Source organism: Lissotriton vulgaris, chromosome 8 (genome assembly GCF_964263255.1).
Source record: "Lissotriton vulgaris chromosome 8, aLisVul1.2, whole genome shotgun sequence".
In the NCBI taxonomy this organism is placed as follows: Eukaryota; Metazoa; Chordata; class Amphibia; order Caudata; family Salamandridae; genus Lissotriton; species Lissotriton vulgaris.
In genome coordinates, this window is record NC_141696.1 from 1,392,739,065 (window position 1) to 1,392,756,181 (window position 17,117).

General features: G+C 44.3%; 1 protein-coding gene across 1 annotated transcript in view; it reads right to left on the bottom strand.

Moving 5' to 3' along the window:
- Positions 1 to 230: 230 nt before the first annotated feature.
- The window catches only part of PIGP (phosphatidylinositol glycan anchor biosynthesis class P), a 51,293-nt gene continuing 34,406 nt past the window's right edge, over positions 231 to 17,117 (bottom strand). The window contains exon 5 of the mRNA XM_086935403.1: positions 231 to 1,429. Coding sequence (XP_086791529.1) covers positions 1,314 to 1,429 — 116 coding nt within the window. The 3' untranslated portion in view covers positions 231 to 1,313. The remainder of the gene's footprint in view (positions 1,430 to 17,117) is intronic.

Below are 17,117 nucleotides of genomic sequence, written 5' to 3' on the forward strand. Positions count from 1 at the left end.
TAGGCCCACTGAAGGGTCGAGTAATAGTATCAAGTGGCCGGCGTCTTGGCTGAATAAGCATCCGGTGGAGGCATCTTAGGGTGCAGTTATTGCAGTGGCATCAGTAAAATGGCATGGTTCCTCCGGGAGCTGCTGGAACGACAAAGAGTCTGCGAGGCACCGTTGTGGGTCTGTGTAAGCTCGGGAAAAATAAGCTGCATTCAATGCTGACGCCGGTGCCTCGCAGACTCATGCAGCCCGTTTTCCTTAAAGGAAAATGTGATGTGTTTAAAAAGAAAACATTTTACTTTGCAGTTTCATTTTTTAAGAGCAAGCAGTGGTTCCATTGAAACCTTACTTTTTGATACTACAGTCATGTAATTATTCCAAAAAGTTATATTGTTCTTAGCCTTACTGTCTTGGTCCTGTAGATTTCTTTCAGTGCTGTTGTCCTCCAATAGAATGGCCTAGTCTTACTTCGTGCTACCTTGGTTCTTGGTTGATAAATCTGCTTTATGTAATGGTGGTAATTCCAGGAAAGTGTTGGAATACATTTTCGTTCTGCTTCCCCATAATGCAGACCTGGCTCCTAGAAGTTCCAGTACTGCATACTGAATCGTGGTTCTTTTTTCAACGTCCTCTTCTCATGACATCAGCCCAATTACTTACTAAGTTGCAATGTCATTAGGGTGACAATCTCATACATCACAACTCCTTTTCTATTGCCACAAATGTTAATGCAAAAAATACTCCAATTTAGAGTTGTATTAATACTGTGTTGGAATGCTACTGTATCTAATGCCAAAATCAATTGAAGAAAGAAAAAGTGATTCTGTGTGGAATGGGAATGATTTCAATTGCTTGGATCACAAATTTCATAAATATAATATATTTGGTTTGATGTTTCGAAATATTTGTGTTGCATGCATGGTGTATAACTTTACAGTACAAATTATAGCAATTGGCACAGTGTATTAATATGTTTCCTGCATTCTACAAACCAGTTTAAAGTCATTTCCTAAATTTTGCATCTCATGCTGGGCTATTCTGAAGGCAATGACAGCTCTTTCTGCTTTAATTGTTTTTATATTGACCTTTAACAGGTTGTATTAAAGTATTTGGTTAAATGGTATTGCCTCCCATGAGTCTCTTACTTGCTTCTTTTTTCGAAGGAACACAAATTAAAACATAAGCATAGTGTGTTGCTGCAAAATGCACTTTTTTCAGGACTACAATCCAGATACCCCTCCAAGTGGATGGAATGCCTTAGAGGAACTTTTTCAAATTTTAGATTGGTTTCCTTTTGAAGGTTTTATTTGTAGTTCTTCCTTGTGTCAACTTTTTGTAGAAAGGAAAAACATTCGGTTCACTTCGCTGATTGGAATATCCTTCAACGCAGGGATCGCATCTTCTTGATAAGGCTTGCTCCCCTGATTCTTAGCATAGTTGTCTGAAGAACAAACAAGACAAAATCATGTTACTTATTAAATACACTATTTGATCGTGCACAGTGCACAGCTAGAAGCATTGCTGCTTCTTTTGTTTAATTTGTCAAATAAGAGGAGCACATTTAAAATTCAAAAATAGCATTGTCCTCCTTTTAATGATTTTGGTACACTGGGTCTGATTTTTAAATGAATCTGCAACCCTAAACTCAATTAAAGGCACAAAATAACACTCCTCAGAGTAAAATACAATTACCTCATAGAAACCATCTCGTTTTATTATTCCACAACTAAGACACGAAGAGACAAATGCCCTACCCAAACTCTTGTGATCAGTGTGCTAGAAAACGTGCAGTTTAAAACGTCCTAGGAAAAGTAAACAAGCATTGGCATAGCCAATAGGTCTCGCCTTTGGGACTTTATAAGTGTTTAGCCATGCAACAGTTGATGTTGCACCAATAATATTGTGCTACAAAACTAAATACTTATTAGGTCCCAAAAGCGAGACCTATTGGCTACGGGAGCAGGGTGTTCCGCTACAGGGTGAGTCCAGGGTGTGCTTGTAGGGGTGAGTGCAGAGGGGTTCTGTGGAGAGTGAGTGCAGGGAATGTCTGCATGAGTCCCTATACCATTGTCCGTGTACATGTGCATATGTGTGAGTGCAGAGATGAGTGCAGGGGGTGGCTTGGTGCAGGAGGGCTCTTATACATGTGTGAGTAGTGGGTGAAAACGGTGGTGCCTAACTAACTGCAGGGAGTGCCTGTAGTGGGTGAGTGCATCGGGACAGTTCAGGGGTGCCTGTGTTTGTGTGTGTGCCTGTCAGTGTAAAGGGTGCCTCCAGTGGGTGAATGCAGGGGGCGCCTATAGGTGTTGAGTGCCTATAGGAGTTGAGTGCCAAAGGTTCTCCCACAAGAGGAGTGCCCGCGCCTAGGGCGACTGACTCTGGAATCTGGGGATCACGGTTCGACCCCCGACACCAGCAGCAGATTAGCCCAGCACTATGTGACTCTGGGCAATAGCTTGCTTAATCTTCCCGACGGCCCCCAGCGCCTAGAGACCAAATGTGGATTTATTATTATTATGGGGAAAGATGAAGATCTACAAATCAGATTAAGAGAATATACGTATTTTAATCTTTAAAGTACATGCATAAAATAAGATACAAGGGAAGACTTTATAGACATATGTTTACCATCTTGGCAGGAGCAATCAAAGCTCTTCAATCATCTCTTGGTCACTTGGGTCCCGTCTCCGATCTGGTAGGCCTCTCTGCCATGGGAATGCATGGCTACTAATCTACCCTGACAAGGATAACAATATGTGTAGGCCGATTCAGAAACATGAGGGGGGCATCCAGTGGAATTAGTAGGAAAGCTTTAAACCTCACCAGTCATTAGTATTTAGTCTGGCATCTTTAATCTTGCCCTAAAGCTTTGAAATGTTCTCACGAGTGCAGCCACACAATTACCTACCAGAGTACCCATCAAGATACTGCACATGATAGATTAAGTAAGCTAATCAACGCATGGTGCAAATGGCACTGTGGAAAGCAAGAGTATTTATTTTAGTCCTTGCACTCTGCTTTTCAATACTGTGATCAAACTAATGATCAGAATGTGTTCTGAGAAGGATGTCACATTTACTTACATTTGTGCTTTAAATTGGAATCCTTCATGGATATGTCTAGAGCCATATTGCCACAAATATAGCAGAGTGCTTTGACGACGATTCAGCTAGTCTGGCGATCATAGCCACCAGACTCAAAACATCGCCGTCTCTGAGAACTAAATGAGCCAATGGTCTGGGTGGCTCCCTTTCAGACGCAGAATGGAACCCGGCCTTAAAGTATGCAGAGGATGTCTCGATAAATGCTCAACTTAAACATACCCAATCCTAATACCTTCACAGAACATACCTTACACCTAAGCATCTTCTCTGTCCACGATGCAACCAGGCAGGGTCAACATTTTGGCATTTATTTGGTTCTACAGGATTATAAAGCTTTGGTGGGAGGATCTTACTGTTAGAATGTACAGGATGACAAGACCAATGTCAACCTAAAATCTGTCCCCTGGGCTGTGTGTTGGGATCCAAAGAAGGCAGGTATGCAGCCAAGTGTATAGACCTAAACCTCGGCAAGTGACAAATAGCCATGAACTGGAGAGCTGCCTCATCCGACAAGAGGCGCTGGTGCTGTGATTTAATCAAATATGTTAAAGCTGAGCCGGATACATATTCACACTTGGATAACAATGCAAGTCGTATCTGTAGGCCCTCAGTCAGATGAGAAGCCACCCTAACGGACTTACCTCATAACTCCGAGTATATTCGCAGTAGCCGATATCCACATTTGGTGGAATAATTGACGTTTAATGCCTACTAGAACCAACGAAATGCACCTCTGTTTCTGGTGGTAAGACATCAACTGTTTACTTGCTTATAGTTTCTTATGTCCGAAATCTATATAGATGAGAAGGGGTTTTGTACTCAAAGCAGGGGCGCCTCTTCCACTATAGCAGAGGAGCGTCGCCACACTGCTTTTAAGCAGTGAGAAACATAAAATGACAATTACTTAAAGTTATTGTCATTTTATGTTTCTTGTCCTGCTGCTAAGCGTGGGGGCAGAGGCGGAGTGGTTTGCCCACTCCTGACTGCACAATGACTGTTTGGTCAGCCCTCTCAGGCCGCCCAAAACAGTCATGCACACTCCCCTGTTCTCCCCGCAGGATGCATTATGGCTTGCATGGAGAACATGCCCATCCGTATAATCCCAGGCTGAGCGCTGTGTCACAGCACACAGACCAATCACAACACTCCATTGGAGCATTGTGATTGGCTTAGGTGAGGGAGGCAGGAAAGCAGGAGTACAGAAGACGCAGGACCCGGCCTCGAGGTAAGTTGTATTTTTTAAATTTTCCGATCACCCACTCCTGCGCGACACCCGATTCCCCCTGTGCGATCGCTCCCCCCCTGTGCGATTTATTAATTGCAATATATTGTTTTGTACAAAAGTTTCATGAGAACAGGTTAATGTAATACAAACAACTAAATTTGAAAATTGTAACTTATTGATGCATTTTGTATAGATTTGCCGATTAAATCGTGTGTCCAAAAATGACTCTTAAGTTATAAAATTGTGCTGCTCCGTAGCTTTGAACCCTAGTAAACAATAGTGCCTTATAAAAGTTTAATGAATTCTTTTAAGATAGATATTAAAATGTAAATTAAAATTTTGTACAAAGTGCTAAAATGTGGTGAATTAATTTTATGTTCTCTATTACATAGAAAAACTGTCCTGAAGAAGGTGTAAATTTTACAAACCGAAACGCTGCGTCGACAACTTGTTTTCCTTTTTAATGTAATCAAGATAATGATGTGTTTTAACCTGTTCTCATGAAACTTTTGTACAAAACAATGTATTGCACTTAATAAATCATGTATTTTTACTGTGGCACCAGTGGTTCTTTTGTCTCAAGCTTTAAACGGATGCAAGTACATTTGTTTACTATCTACACATAATAGTTAGCCAGATTTCAGGGACCTGTCTGTTTCTAGTAGTTTCCTCCTTGTCCATTATTGGATTCTTAAGGAGTCCTCCCTTTCCGTTTTGAAGATGATGCTGATGCTATTCAATCGTTGAGGCGTTTCACCAGGCATGGGTCAACAGACCTCTACCCTTATGCCACAGAGTGGCCAGAAGAGGGAGGAGGGAGCTATGGTCCACATGGTGCTAGGCCTCTGCTGCTGCCACCATGCAGCTGGACTGGACCATCACAGCACTTACCCTGGTCCCCATTCTGGACTGCCACACACAGTGCTGAGCCAGGCATCTGTTCCTAAACTCAGACTGAAGTAGGCAGATGAGCTACAGCACTGTAGAAGGGCAACGGCAAGAGAAGCAGAGAGCTTCAGACCAACACTCGTACAACAACATGCATGCTCTCCTGGAGCACCTAAGTCCAACACCTTAAAAAAAAGCCAGAGAGGCGTCGGCAAAGGTGATGGCATGAGTGGGAAACAATAGACAATGGCAAAGCTCAGGGGCATCGGTTCTTGCCAGATCGCACCAGACGCAAAAGAGCATTGCACATGACATGGTCCGCACACTAGGCCTCCCTGACACAAACAGACAGCTGGGCAACACGAAGCAGAGTAGTGTCGTCAGAGGCCACACCCTAGCACCTGTTTGTTGCAACAAACTGTGTACTGTGACTGACTAACACAAGCACTAATGTCTGGCCGGAGCTCAGGACAAGGCATCCAGCTGACGTGAAATTTTTAATTCCTCAGACTGATGACTGGGCTGCTTCCCACATAACCATCAGAGGAGTACCACTGCTCAGTGAAAAGTGGATGTAGGGACCGCCAGCAGCCACCGGCTTAAATTAAGGCAGTGCCTTCACCCAGAAGTGGCTACTTGCAACTTCCTCCCATCCACTTTGCAATCCCAGCACTGCTCATCACTTTATGGAGGGTGCCATTGTAAAAGGGTTTTGAACTATTTCAAGATGACTGCCCGTGCATGAATGGCTGCCATCTTGTAAGGATAAAGTTACTTACCCAGTAAGCATCTGTTCTTGGCATGTAGAGCTGTAGATTGACATGCTTTGCATACTCCTGCAATCTAGTGTTGGGTACGGATGATGGCAAGTTGTTTTTCTTCGAAGAAGTCTTTCCTAGTCACACGGTAAGGTGACTCCACCTTTCGGTGAAAGTGTGCATGGTCATCTACTCCATTGTTAGATTTTTTTTCCCGCAAGAGGGTGAGAGTGGAGTAAGTGTAATATACAGATGTCCGTGCGTATCAATGTAGAATGAATAACTGCAACAACTACTAGTACCCGGGGAGGCGGGTGGGCACATGTGAGTCTACAGCTTTACATGCCAAGAACAGATGCTTACTGGGTAAGTAACATTATCCTTTTGAGGCATGTGTGCTGTAGATGCACATGCTTTGCATAGACTACAAAGCAATATACTCCCAAAGCGGTGGCTAACCTGTAGATCTTGCAGTTGTTTGAAACAGTGTTTTAAGTACTGCTTGGCTTACATTAGCCTGTTGACGTGCTAACACATCTACACAATAGTGTTTGGTAAATGTGTGTGGTGTAGACCATGTAGCTGCCTTACATATGTCAGCTAGAGGAATGTGACCTAAAAAGGCCACAGAATCCCCTGTTTTGCAAGTGGAATGCGCTCTGGAGGGAGTGGTAACATTTTTTTTAGCTTTTGCGTTGCATGTTTGAATGCATTTAACAATCCATCCGGCAAATACCGGATTGGGAGATAGGATTGCCTTTGTGAGGTGGAGCGAATGCAACAAACAGTTGTTTTGCAAAAGTCTTTTGTCCTATCTTTGTAGTACAGTAAGCTCTTTTAATGTCAAGAGTGTGAAGAGCTCGTTCTGCTATAGAATCAGGTTGAGGAAAGAAAACTAGTAACTCGACCGATTGGTTTATATGAAAAGCAGAAACTACTTTGTGTAGGAATTTAGGGTTGGTGCAGAGAACTATCCTATCTTTGTGCAGCTGACAGAAGGGTTCTTCTAAGGTTAATGCCTGTAGCTCACCAACTCTCTTTTATTATGTGATGGCAATAAGGAAAGCAACCTTCCATGAGAGAAATTGCAAAGGGCATGTCTGCAATGGTTCAAAATGTGGCCCCATGAGCCTTGTGAGAACAATGTTGAGATTTCATACTGGAGCAGGAGGAATTATTGTGGTATTACTCTTTTTTTTTAAATTGTTTTATTGAAGAAAAACAGTTGCAGACATTACATTAAGCATATAGTCGGATAGGTTTGATCAGCATAACTTAGGCAATCAAATACTTCTCTGGACAGCAGACACTTTAGATCATTAATACTTAATCAATTCAATAAACCTCAAGACAGTCATTACATCATATATTTCGCTTCTACATATATAGGACTTCCAACACGCTGCACCACTACGCCTCTATATCTTCATCATCTGAACTATCTATTTCTTCTGGCAGCAAGTTGCATAGGTTCCCCATTTAAAGTGTTCCAAGGCGCCCAGATTTTGTTCCATTTGCGCTGGCTTCCCCATGTCTTATAAACAGTGGGCTCTGTTACCTTGAGTAGGTCCATATTCCTACACCACAATGCTAACGTGGGGGGGTCTGCCGCTCCCCATTTCTGCGCTATGTCTCTCTTAGCCACTATGAGGCCGAGTGTAGCCCAGATTTGTCCCTGGTGAGTGAGGTCAGTGGGGTCCCATATATTCAGAATACACCTTCGGGGCTCAGGCAGGAGGGAAACGTCTAACGCTTGTGCCATAGTATAATACTGGCGACAGGTACTGCGCCTTATTACTGGACAGTCCCATAGGGTGTGAAAAAGCGTGCTCTCCCCCCCGCATCCTCTGAGGCAGAAGGGATGTGTCGCCCGTTGCATTCTGTGTAGGGTGGTTCTGGTGTAGTACACTCAATGTAGTATTTTGAGTTGCACCTGCCGGAACTTAGCCAATATGCCCACCTCCTTAGGGGACGCCAGGGCCATCAACCAGTCTGTGTCGTCCATATCTCCCACTTCTTCCCTCCATTTTTCCCGGAGTTTAAGTGTAGGGTCGGGCATATTATTGAGCAGCTTTCGGTATGCGAGTGATGTTGCGCGTTGTAGCATGTAATCAGTGAGTAGGCAGTCCTCCAATGGGGAGGCTTCTGGAATATCAGGTGTCCGCTGGAAGTGCAGTCAACAATGCATGTCTGATTTGTACATATCGATATGTTTCATTCTGACCCAGATCATATTGTTGTTGGAGTTGTGCAAAGGGGATCACCGTCCCCTTGTCCCACATGTCACCCACCGTGGAGATCCCGATATTGTCCCATTGTGTTCCGTAGTTGTCCCAGTGCTTTGGTGTCCAACAGAGGGGTGAGCTTGGTGATAGTGTCCTTCCATCCCAATTTCGCCTGTCCTGCGTACCATAGTGCGACTCTGTTTTGTGGGCCCTGTTAATTTTGCGGCCTGACATCTATTATACAGCACCGCCAGTATGTTGTTCGTACCTAGCTGTAACCCATCAGCTTTGTATACTAGATCGTCTTGGGATACGTGAAGCCAGCCGTTGATGGTTTTGAGTTCCGCCGCCCAATAGTATAATTGTAGGTTCGGCAATGCAATTCCGCCATCATACCAACTCTTGTTTTCCTTAATTTGGGCTATGCGCGCCGGCCGGTTGCCCCACATAAGGGTCGAAACCTGTGCTGCGACTTGTTTAAAGTACTGTGGCGGTATCGGGTACAGTGTGTTATCTAGCGCATATAGGAACCGCGGTAATGCCATAATTTTGTATAGTGCTGCCCTTCCCAGGAGAGTTAGGGGCAAGGATGCCCAGTGCTTAACATCGCGCTTCAGTCGCTCCATAGGGGGCGCCAGGTTTTTATCAAAGAAGTCTGCCGCATTTCTAGTGATGTATATTCCTAAATATTTAAAGGAGTCGGGCAATAGGCGGGGAGTGATGGATCTGGACCTTGCAGAACCTATAGCACTGATTTAGACCAATTTATCGTGTATCAATTCAAAGAATCTTTATTCGAATTTTTCAATTCATAAAAGTACGTACATGTCATAATGCATATCCCATAAAATACTATTATCCATAAAATACAATTTAAAATAGTACAGGTTAAATTACAGTTTAAACATTTTCCATCATTTTGCGCACTCCAACAGCAATTTTAAAAAGGTACCGATACGGCAAATTATTTCTTCATTATCTAAATTTAACAGTGCCTGATAGAATTGTTCCAAGGTAATTGGTCTGTGTTTTTAAAAAAACGGAATTAGTAACCATTTAGTGTATTTCACATAGAATTTGCAACAAAAGAGAAAGTGCAGATCGCTTTGTATGCTTTGTCCATCACAAGGGCAGCTAATTTTAACTGTGCTTTGCTGATAACCCAAAGGAAAATTTAACAGATACCTCACAGTGCCAGCCCTTAGACGAAATAATAGACTTCTTTCCCAGCTAGTCAGTGGTAATGTTAAGTACAATGCAAAAGTACATTTAGGCAACACAGATTTCAAATACTTAGCAACTGTGTTTTTCCCTGATTCAATCTTCAGCCTTTTCTGTAAATAAAGTGCTCTTAGTGCTTCTTTTAATTCAGATTTCTTAATATTACTAGCTTCAGTTGGGTTAACAAAAATATTTCTCAAACCTACTTCCTCCAGGCTAGTATACACATTTTGAAGCCACAGGATCTTCCTCCCTCTTTCGCAGTTTAAACAGTCAGTTATTATCTCCTGTGTAAGTTTTGCTGACTGGTTCGTCCAAACCGAGTGCCAAAATAAAGCTGGGCGGGTATTAACAAAATCTGATACAAATGGAAGGTTTAGTTCGCTATGTGTGATAAAATTAGATGAATAAATGGGGACACTTAGCAATTTCCTACAGAACCTATTCTCTATTTGCTGGATAGTGGTACTTTTCCCAATGCCCCATACTTCTGCCCCGTAGGTCGCTACCGGGACACACTGTAATTTAAACATTTTACAATAACTTTAATAGCATCATATCTCTTTGGTCTTGGGATACTTAAAATTGAGTTAGTGGCCTTTGAGAATTTGCCCGTGGCCTGGGCCAAATGCCCAGTCCACGAGCCATTTGCAGCAAAGGTCACTCCCAAACATGGAAAGTTATGAGTTCCAATAAGTTTTCCTTCTCCAACCTGTATGGAGTTCATCTGCCGCTTACCTGGCCCACAAGACATTATAAAAGATTTTTTTAAATTTACCCTCAAATCCAATTTATCCATAAAATCTGTAAAATTTAAAACCAGAGTACGGAGTGAGTTAGATGTACGTGTATCCTGATGTTTCCCCGTGTATATTGCAGATTTCAAGAAGTGCAGGTATGCTACGGTCAGGATCCTTAAGGTACAGCAGCATGTCATCAGCGTAGAGGGAGACACGATCCTCCCACCCCGCCGTCCAGTCAATGCCTTTTAGTAATGGTGTCTTCCTAAGCAGTGTCGCCAATGGCTCCAGCGCCAGCGCGAACAACAACGGCGACAGTGGACAGCCCTGGCGTGTCCCCCTTGCCAGTTGTATAGTATGAGATATGTGGCCGTTGGAGGTTATCTGCGCCAGCGGTTCAGTATATAGGAGTCGCATCCAGGCCTGAAATTTAGGGCCAAAGCTCATATGCGACAGGACTGCGAAAAGGTATTGCTATTCCACCAAGTCGAAAGCCATTTTAGCGTCTAATTACATTATCACTGCTGGTTCGGAAAGCTTCAGAGCCCGCGCCAACACTCCGTGAACCCGTCTGAGGTTGAGAGCGGTGTTCCGGTGCAGCATAAAGCCTGATTGGTCCGGGTGGATAAGCTGGGGGAGGTGAGGCATTAACCTATTAGCTAGTACTTTTGCCAAGATCTTGACTTTCGCGTTTAGAAGTGATATTGGGCGGTATGAGGCACAATCTGTCAGAGATTTACCTGGTTGAGGAATTGCCAGAATCGTTGCCGTACGTTCATCTAGCTGGAGTATAGCTGACTTTAGGCTATCGTTATACATTGCCAGCAGAGGTGCGCTTAGTGTTGCAGACATGAGTTTGTACCATTCTATAGGGATCCCGTTGGGGCCCAATGCTTTTCCAGATTGCACCTCTTCTATGGCTGATTGTAGCTTGTCGGTCGCGAGGTCTGCCTCCAGTTCTGTGACTGCCTCGGGTCGGAGGGTATGGGTTTCTATGTGGCTAAGCGAGTTGAGCGCTTCGGGCTCCAGTATTTCTCGGTCTGGAGTGTATACTTCCCTAAAGTGTTCAGCTAGTATGGTTACTATCTCCTCAGGATGGATCTGTAATATGCCTGCCCTCGAGTACAAGTGATGTATTCCCCTGGGTCCACCCCACTTTTTATCCAACCATGCCAACATCTTCCCCGCTTTGTCTCCCACGTCATAGATTTTGTGTGTCGTTGCAGTGATGCGTTCTATGGTTCGGTGCTGCAAGTGGTCCCTATGACGCTGTTGCTGCAGTTGTAAGCGTGGGTATTACTCTTTTTAATCCTTCCAAGAAAGCTTTGATTGAAGTACCCAGCTACCACTGCAAGGTGCAAACAAATACATGTGTAAGCTAGTCCAGTTTGCTGTAAATGCAAGAGGTACCAGATAATGTTTTATATAGAAGCATCTAAAGGATTGATTTTGTTGTTATTGCAGTATTCAACAAATCCTTTCCATTTTGCTGCAAATCAAGCTCTGGTGGTAGGCCTTCTTGCTTCCTTAAGAATATTCATACAGTCTGGTGGTAAATTTAAATAACCAAACTATATGACTTCAGGAGCCTGATTGCTAAATTCAGTTCTTTGGGATTTGGATGTCTGACTTCTCCATGGTTCTGTGTGAGGAGACTGGCGGTGAGGTGCAACTTTTCATGTGGAACTATTGACAGTTCCAATAGGGTGGTGTACCATGGTTGACGGGCCCATGCGGGAGCTACTAGAATCAGTGTGAGGGATGTTTGCCTGAGTTTCTGAACCACACACTGAATGAGCGGGAAAGGAGGAAAACCATAGGCAAATATCCCAGACCAGTTCATCCATATGGCATTGCCATTTGAGAGCGGGTGTTGGAACCTGGAGCCGAAGCTTGGCCATTTAGCTTTTTTGGCTGTGACGAACAGGTCTATGCGTGGAAATCCCCATTGCTGAAAGTAAGGTAGGAGAACTTGGGGATGAAGTTCCCACTCATGAACTTGCGGTCTACTTCTGCTGAAGAGGTCGGCAATCTGATTGTTTACCCCTGGGAGATGTTCTGCCAGAAGATACATTTTGTGATGGATTGTCCAATTCCAAATGGCTTGAACAAGTGTTGACAGTAGGAGAGAGTGTGTCCCGCCCTGTTTCTGCACATAATACATCGCTGTCATGTTGTCCGTTCAGACTAGGACAGTTTGGGCTATGAGGTGAGTTTGACAAACCTTGAGTGCTATAAAAACTCCTAAAAGATCTAGATAGTTGATGTGGAGACTTCTGTGCTTGTTGCTCCACAGGCCTTGTATTGTATAATCTTTGAGATGAGCCCCCAACCTGTTAGAGATGCGTCTGCTGTGAGCACGATCTGTGGAATAGGGTCAATGAAAGGCCGGCCTTTTGATACATTTTGTGGGTTCCACCACTGCAGAGAGTGATGGGTACGGCCGTCTACCAACACTAGACCGGTTAATTGACTCAGTGACTGATTCCACCGACGTGCTAAGCACTCTTGTAGGGGACGCATGTAAAGTATTGCATGGGGTACAATTGCGATGCAAGAAGCCATCATTCCCAGCAGTTGCATGAACACTGGCTGGTAATGCTTGGTTGGGTTGAAACTGTAGAGTCACAGCCTGAATATTGCATATTCTAGCTACATTGGGAAAGGCTAGAGCTTTGACTGTGTCCAGACTGGCTCCTAGGTAAGACTGCATCTGTGACGGATGCAGATGAGATTTTTGAGCACTGATTGTGAATCCCAGTTGATGAAGTAGATCTATTGTGATCTGTGTGTGATGTAGGCAGTTCTAGAGAGTGCTGGTGTTGATAAGCCAGTTGTCTAGATAGGGGAAGACGTGAATCTGCTGTCTTCTGAGCTGAGCGGCGACTACTGCCAGGCATTTGGTAAAAACTCTGGGCGCTGCAGTCCCTCCGAAGGGAATCACTTTGAACTGGTAATGCTTGCCTACTGTCACAAATCCGAGGTATTTGCGATGAGCCGGATGAATTGGAACATGAAAATATGCATCTTTTAAATCTAGAGTAGACATAAAATATTTTTTTTTGTAAAAGTGGGAGTACCTGTTGAAGCATCACCATGTGAAAGTTTTCTGACAGTATATAATGGTTTAACTCTCTGAGATCCAGAAAAGGCCTTAGGGAACCATCCTTTTTGGGAATGAGAAAATACAGAGAGTAAACATCTGAGCCCTGGTACTGTATTGGGACCGGTTCTATTGCTTCTTTTAGTAAGAGAGATTGGGTCTCTTGTTCTAGCAACTGTAGGTGTTCTGGAGACAATTTGTGAGATCTAGGTGGAGTGTTTGGGGGATTGCAGGCATGGTTGTTGTTTGTTGTGGTTGTTGTTGGATAATTCCAATCACCCATTTGTCTGATGTTGTAGACTGACAAATGGGGAGAAATTGTTGAAGTCTTCCCCCAACAGGTGTGGTGTAGTTTTGGGGCAGGAAGTGTCGGCATGTCAATGCTTATTAGGTTACTTGCCGGTGGAAGATCGATTGTTACTAGATCCCATTGCGTAGAAACCCACATCCACAATTTACCGCAAATTGATAAATAATATACCTGATCCTTTGGTTGGTCTCAGAGCGGCCTGGGCCCGGGACCTTGGGAGCCTCGAGGAGGAAGACTGGCAAGATGCGCTCCTGGGTCCCCAGGGAGATTGCTATCCACTTTATGTTTAGGCTTGTGCAGTTTAAAATCCTTCATCGCACATACTATCCTCACACTCACCTGTATACATAGGAAAGGTGTCAGTCGGTGCTCTATGTGAGGGGTTGTCAACAAGGCGGCTCCTTCTTCCATATCCTATGGGAGTGTTCGCTGATCATTTCATTCTGGGCGAAGGTTACGGATACTATGTCTAGGGTAGCGGGGGTGTCATTCCCAATGGACCCGAAGTGGATTCTATTGTTGATCAAGGGGGACAATGATTGGTCGAGATCTGTGGAGCTTTGGCTGCCCCTGGATGCAGGGATTGCAAAACTGAACATTGCTAGGGTTTGGGGGGTGCAGGCGCCCCCGCTCTGGGAGGAATGGCAGTGCAACCTGGACTTGGGCTAAAGAGCAGAAGAAACGGTATATAAAAGCAGGGGGTGCACGAAAAAAATTGAAGAAAGTATGGGCGAAGCGGGTGCCCTCTTGGAGGAGTAGTCAACTTGTAATGATGGAAGACACTTGTGTTTCCCCGATGTGTAATTCCCAAATACCGTCTGAACTGTGCTATTTAAACATGGTATTGTATTGTATGGTCCTATGAGCACTGTTAATAATAAAAAAATATTTTAAAAAATGTTTATTAGGAGAAGGTGAGTTCCGTGGGGTGCTGCCTTTACACCTACCCTTGAAGTTGTTGCCTCTATAACCTCCTCGAGAAAATACTCTGGAGGGAGAGGACTGGTTGTTATCTTTATATGTTGAGGTATTCTGGTCTGTGGATGGGGTTTTAGACCCTCCTCTGTAAAAGCAGCGATGAAAGGAGCCTCTGTTGGACGGAGATTGTAGCACTCCAATGGACTTGGCCACTTCAGTGTCTATTTTCATCTTCTCTAACGCTAGATCAACGTTTGGACGAAATAAAGATGTTCTTTATCAAAAGGAGTATTAAGGATGGATTGTTGAACTTCTGGCTTAAACTCAGAAATCCTTAATCAAGCGTGTCTCCTGAGCAATATGCTAGCATTAACCTCTCTATCTGCGGTGTCTGCAGCATCTAGAGCACATGGTATAGAGGCATTAGAAATGACTTTACTTTCATTTACTAAGTCCTGTGCCTTAGCTTTGTGCTCGTCTGGGAGATATTGAAGCAATTGCTCCATTTCATCCCAGTGTGAACTATCATACCTGGCTAAAATGCCCTGCATATTCACAATGCGCCATTGATTCGCAGCTTGTGCGGCTATGTGCTTGCCAGAAGCGTCAATTAACTTAGACTCCTTATCGGGTGGAGGCGCATCTCCTGATGTATGGGAATTCGCCTATTTCCGATCATTTGACACTACCAGGGAATCTAATGGCAAATGGCCCTTGACAAATAAGGAGTCTGTAGGGGAGGCCTTATATTTTTTGTCAACCCTACGAGTCAAGATACATGCTCTCACTGGGTCCTTAAAGATCTCATCAGCATGTCTCATCATGAAGTGTTTGTGATAACCTGTGTGTGGATCCTAGTTTTGAACAAAAAATCTTCCTCTTGTGATTCTTTGTGTAGTGCCACCCTGTAATATTGTGCAGCCAGGCAAAGAGTTCTAGATGGGATGCATTGTCGTCTGAAGGAGATGGCTTGGCAAAAGTCTGGATCATTATCTGCTGGGGATCAATTGTATAATCTGTGCATGGATCTTTTGGGAGATGTATCCTCCGTCATCATGTTGAGATTGTGGAGAACCGGAGGTGTAATTTGCAAGGGCGTGCAGGTGGAGAAGGAGGCGGTGGATGTGGTGGTGATGGTGGATGAAAAGGACTTGTAGCAATAGATCTCATTTTTAAAGGGATCTTGTAAGAAGTGTCATCATCAGGAAGCTGGTGTTTGTGAGGCAGCTAGGAGTGAATATGGCCAGTCTCAGGGTTAATATATTGCTTCTTTTGCTTGGGATCTGGTGTTAAAAGAATAATGTCTATATATGGATCAAAAGGGGTATCTTTCTGTTTCGGCGCTGAAGTTTTCGGTGCTGGCTTCTTCAGTGCCAGTGAAAGCTGGGTTTTCGGCGCGGTAGGTTCAGGCTCCGAATTGTTGCTTGGCTTTCAGCACAGAGGATTTCGGTTCCGAGCCAGACTTGTATTTGGAAATGGAGGACTGAAAGGCTTGGCTGACTGCTTTGGGGCCGGGCCTGGAGGTGGGGTGTCGGAAACTTTGTCTCAGTGCCGACCTTCGCCAGGAGGCAGAGGTGGTGCCGAAGCCTTGTGTTTTTTCGGAGTTGTTTTTGGGGGCAAGAGGCCTACGGTACTCATGTCACCTTGTCCCTGCAGCAGTTCTTTGGCGTCAAGGTCAATCTCGAGCTCAGAGTCGGAGTCTTGTTTGGAGAAGGCTTCCTGCCTCAATGTCTTCTTGGCCGGAATCTTGACTGCAGATGTCTGGCGTATCTTCGATGCTTTGACACTGCATCTCTTGACGTCGAGCCCTAGGAGTTTTCTTTGATCGAAACGATCTGTAAGCATCACAGTCTTCTTCTTTGTGCTCGGGAGACAAGCACAAGTTGCACACTTCATTTGAGTCGGTACGCGGATACTTCGCGTGGCACAAAGGACAGAATTTAAACTGATTCCGATCCATCAACGGAGAGCTGGCGCGGTTAGGCCCGAAGGCCGTCCACAAAGCTTTCCGATCAAAAAGTCGATTCCATTGACGTAACGATACACGGAGAGGTGGAGGAAACGCGTATGAAACAATACCGTCGAAGGTAGAGAGGACTGCTCATCGAGGGGAGTACAGCAACACACGTCCGAACCCGATGGCGGTAAAAAAACAATGTGACAATGGAGTCGATGACCATTTTTTTTTTTAAACATTTTTATTGCAGATTCATAAACAATCATTGAAATAATTCGACCTTCCCGTCCCTGATCAACATAAGGCACAGTTCAGTAATAAAATTGCACACAGCCATTCAGCCCACATCCCGGAGGCCGGGCGGCGTTCGTGTCCAATCCGTCAGAGATATTAAGGAAACCACCTCACAGAGGTATCCGGTCAACAACATAATTCAGTATCTGCTTTTCTATAACTCCTAACCCCCTCCCCAATACAATCATCCGAATACAGTGTTCCATAAATAGTGAATAATGTCAGTGCAAATGCAACTCGCTACATCCACTCGTACTTCGGAAGACCCCCGTTCGAGATCTCCTAACCTTCCACAGTTAACCAAGCTATGCGTTTGTTGAAGATCTGTTCCACGGGCGCTCCTTCATTCGCCCATATCGGAGTCTAGCTTCTGCTGAAATCCTCCC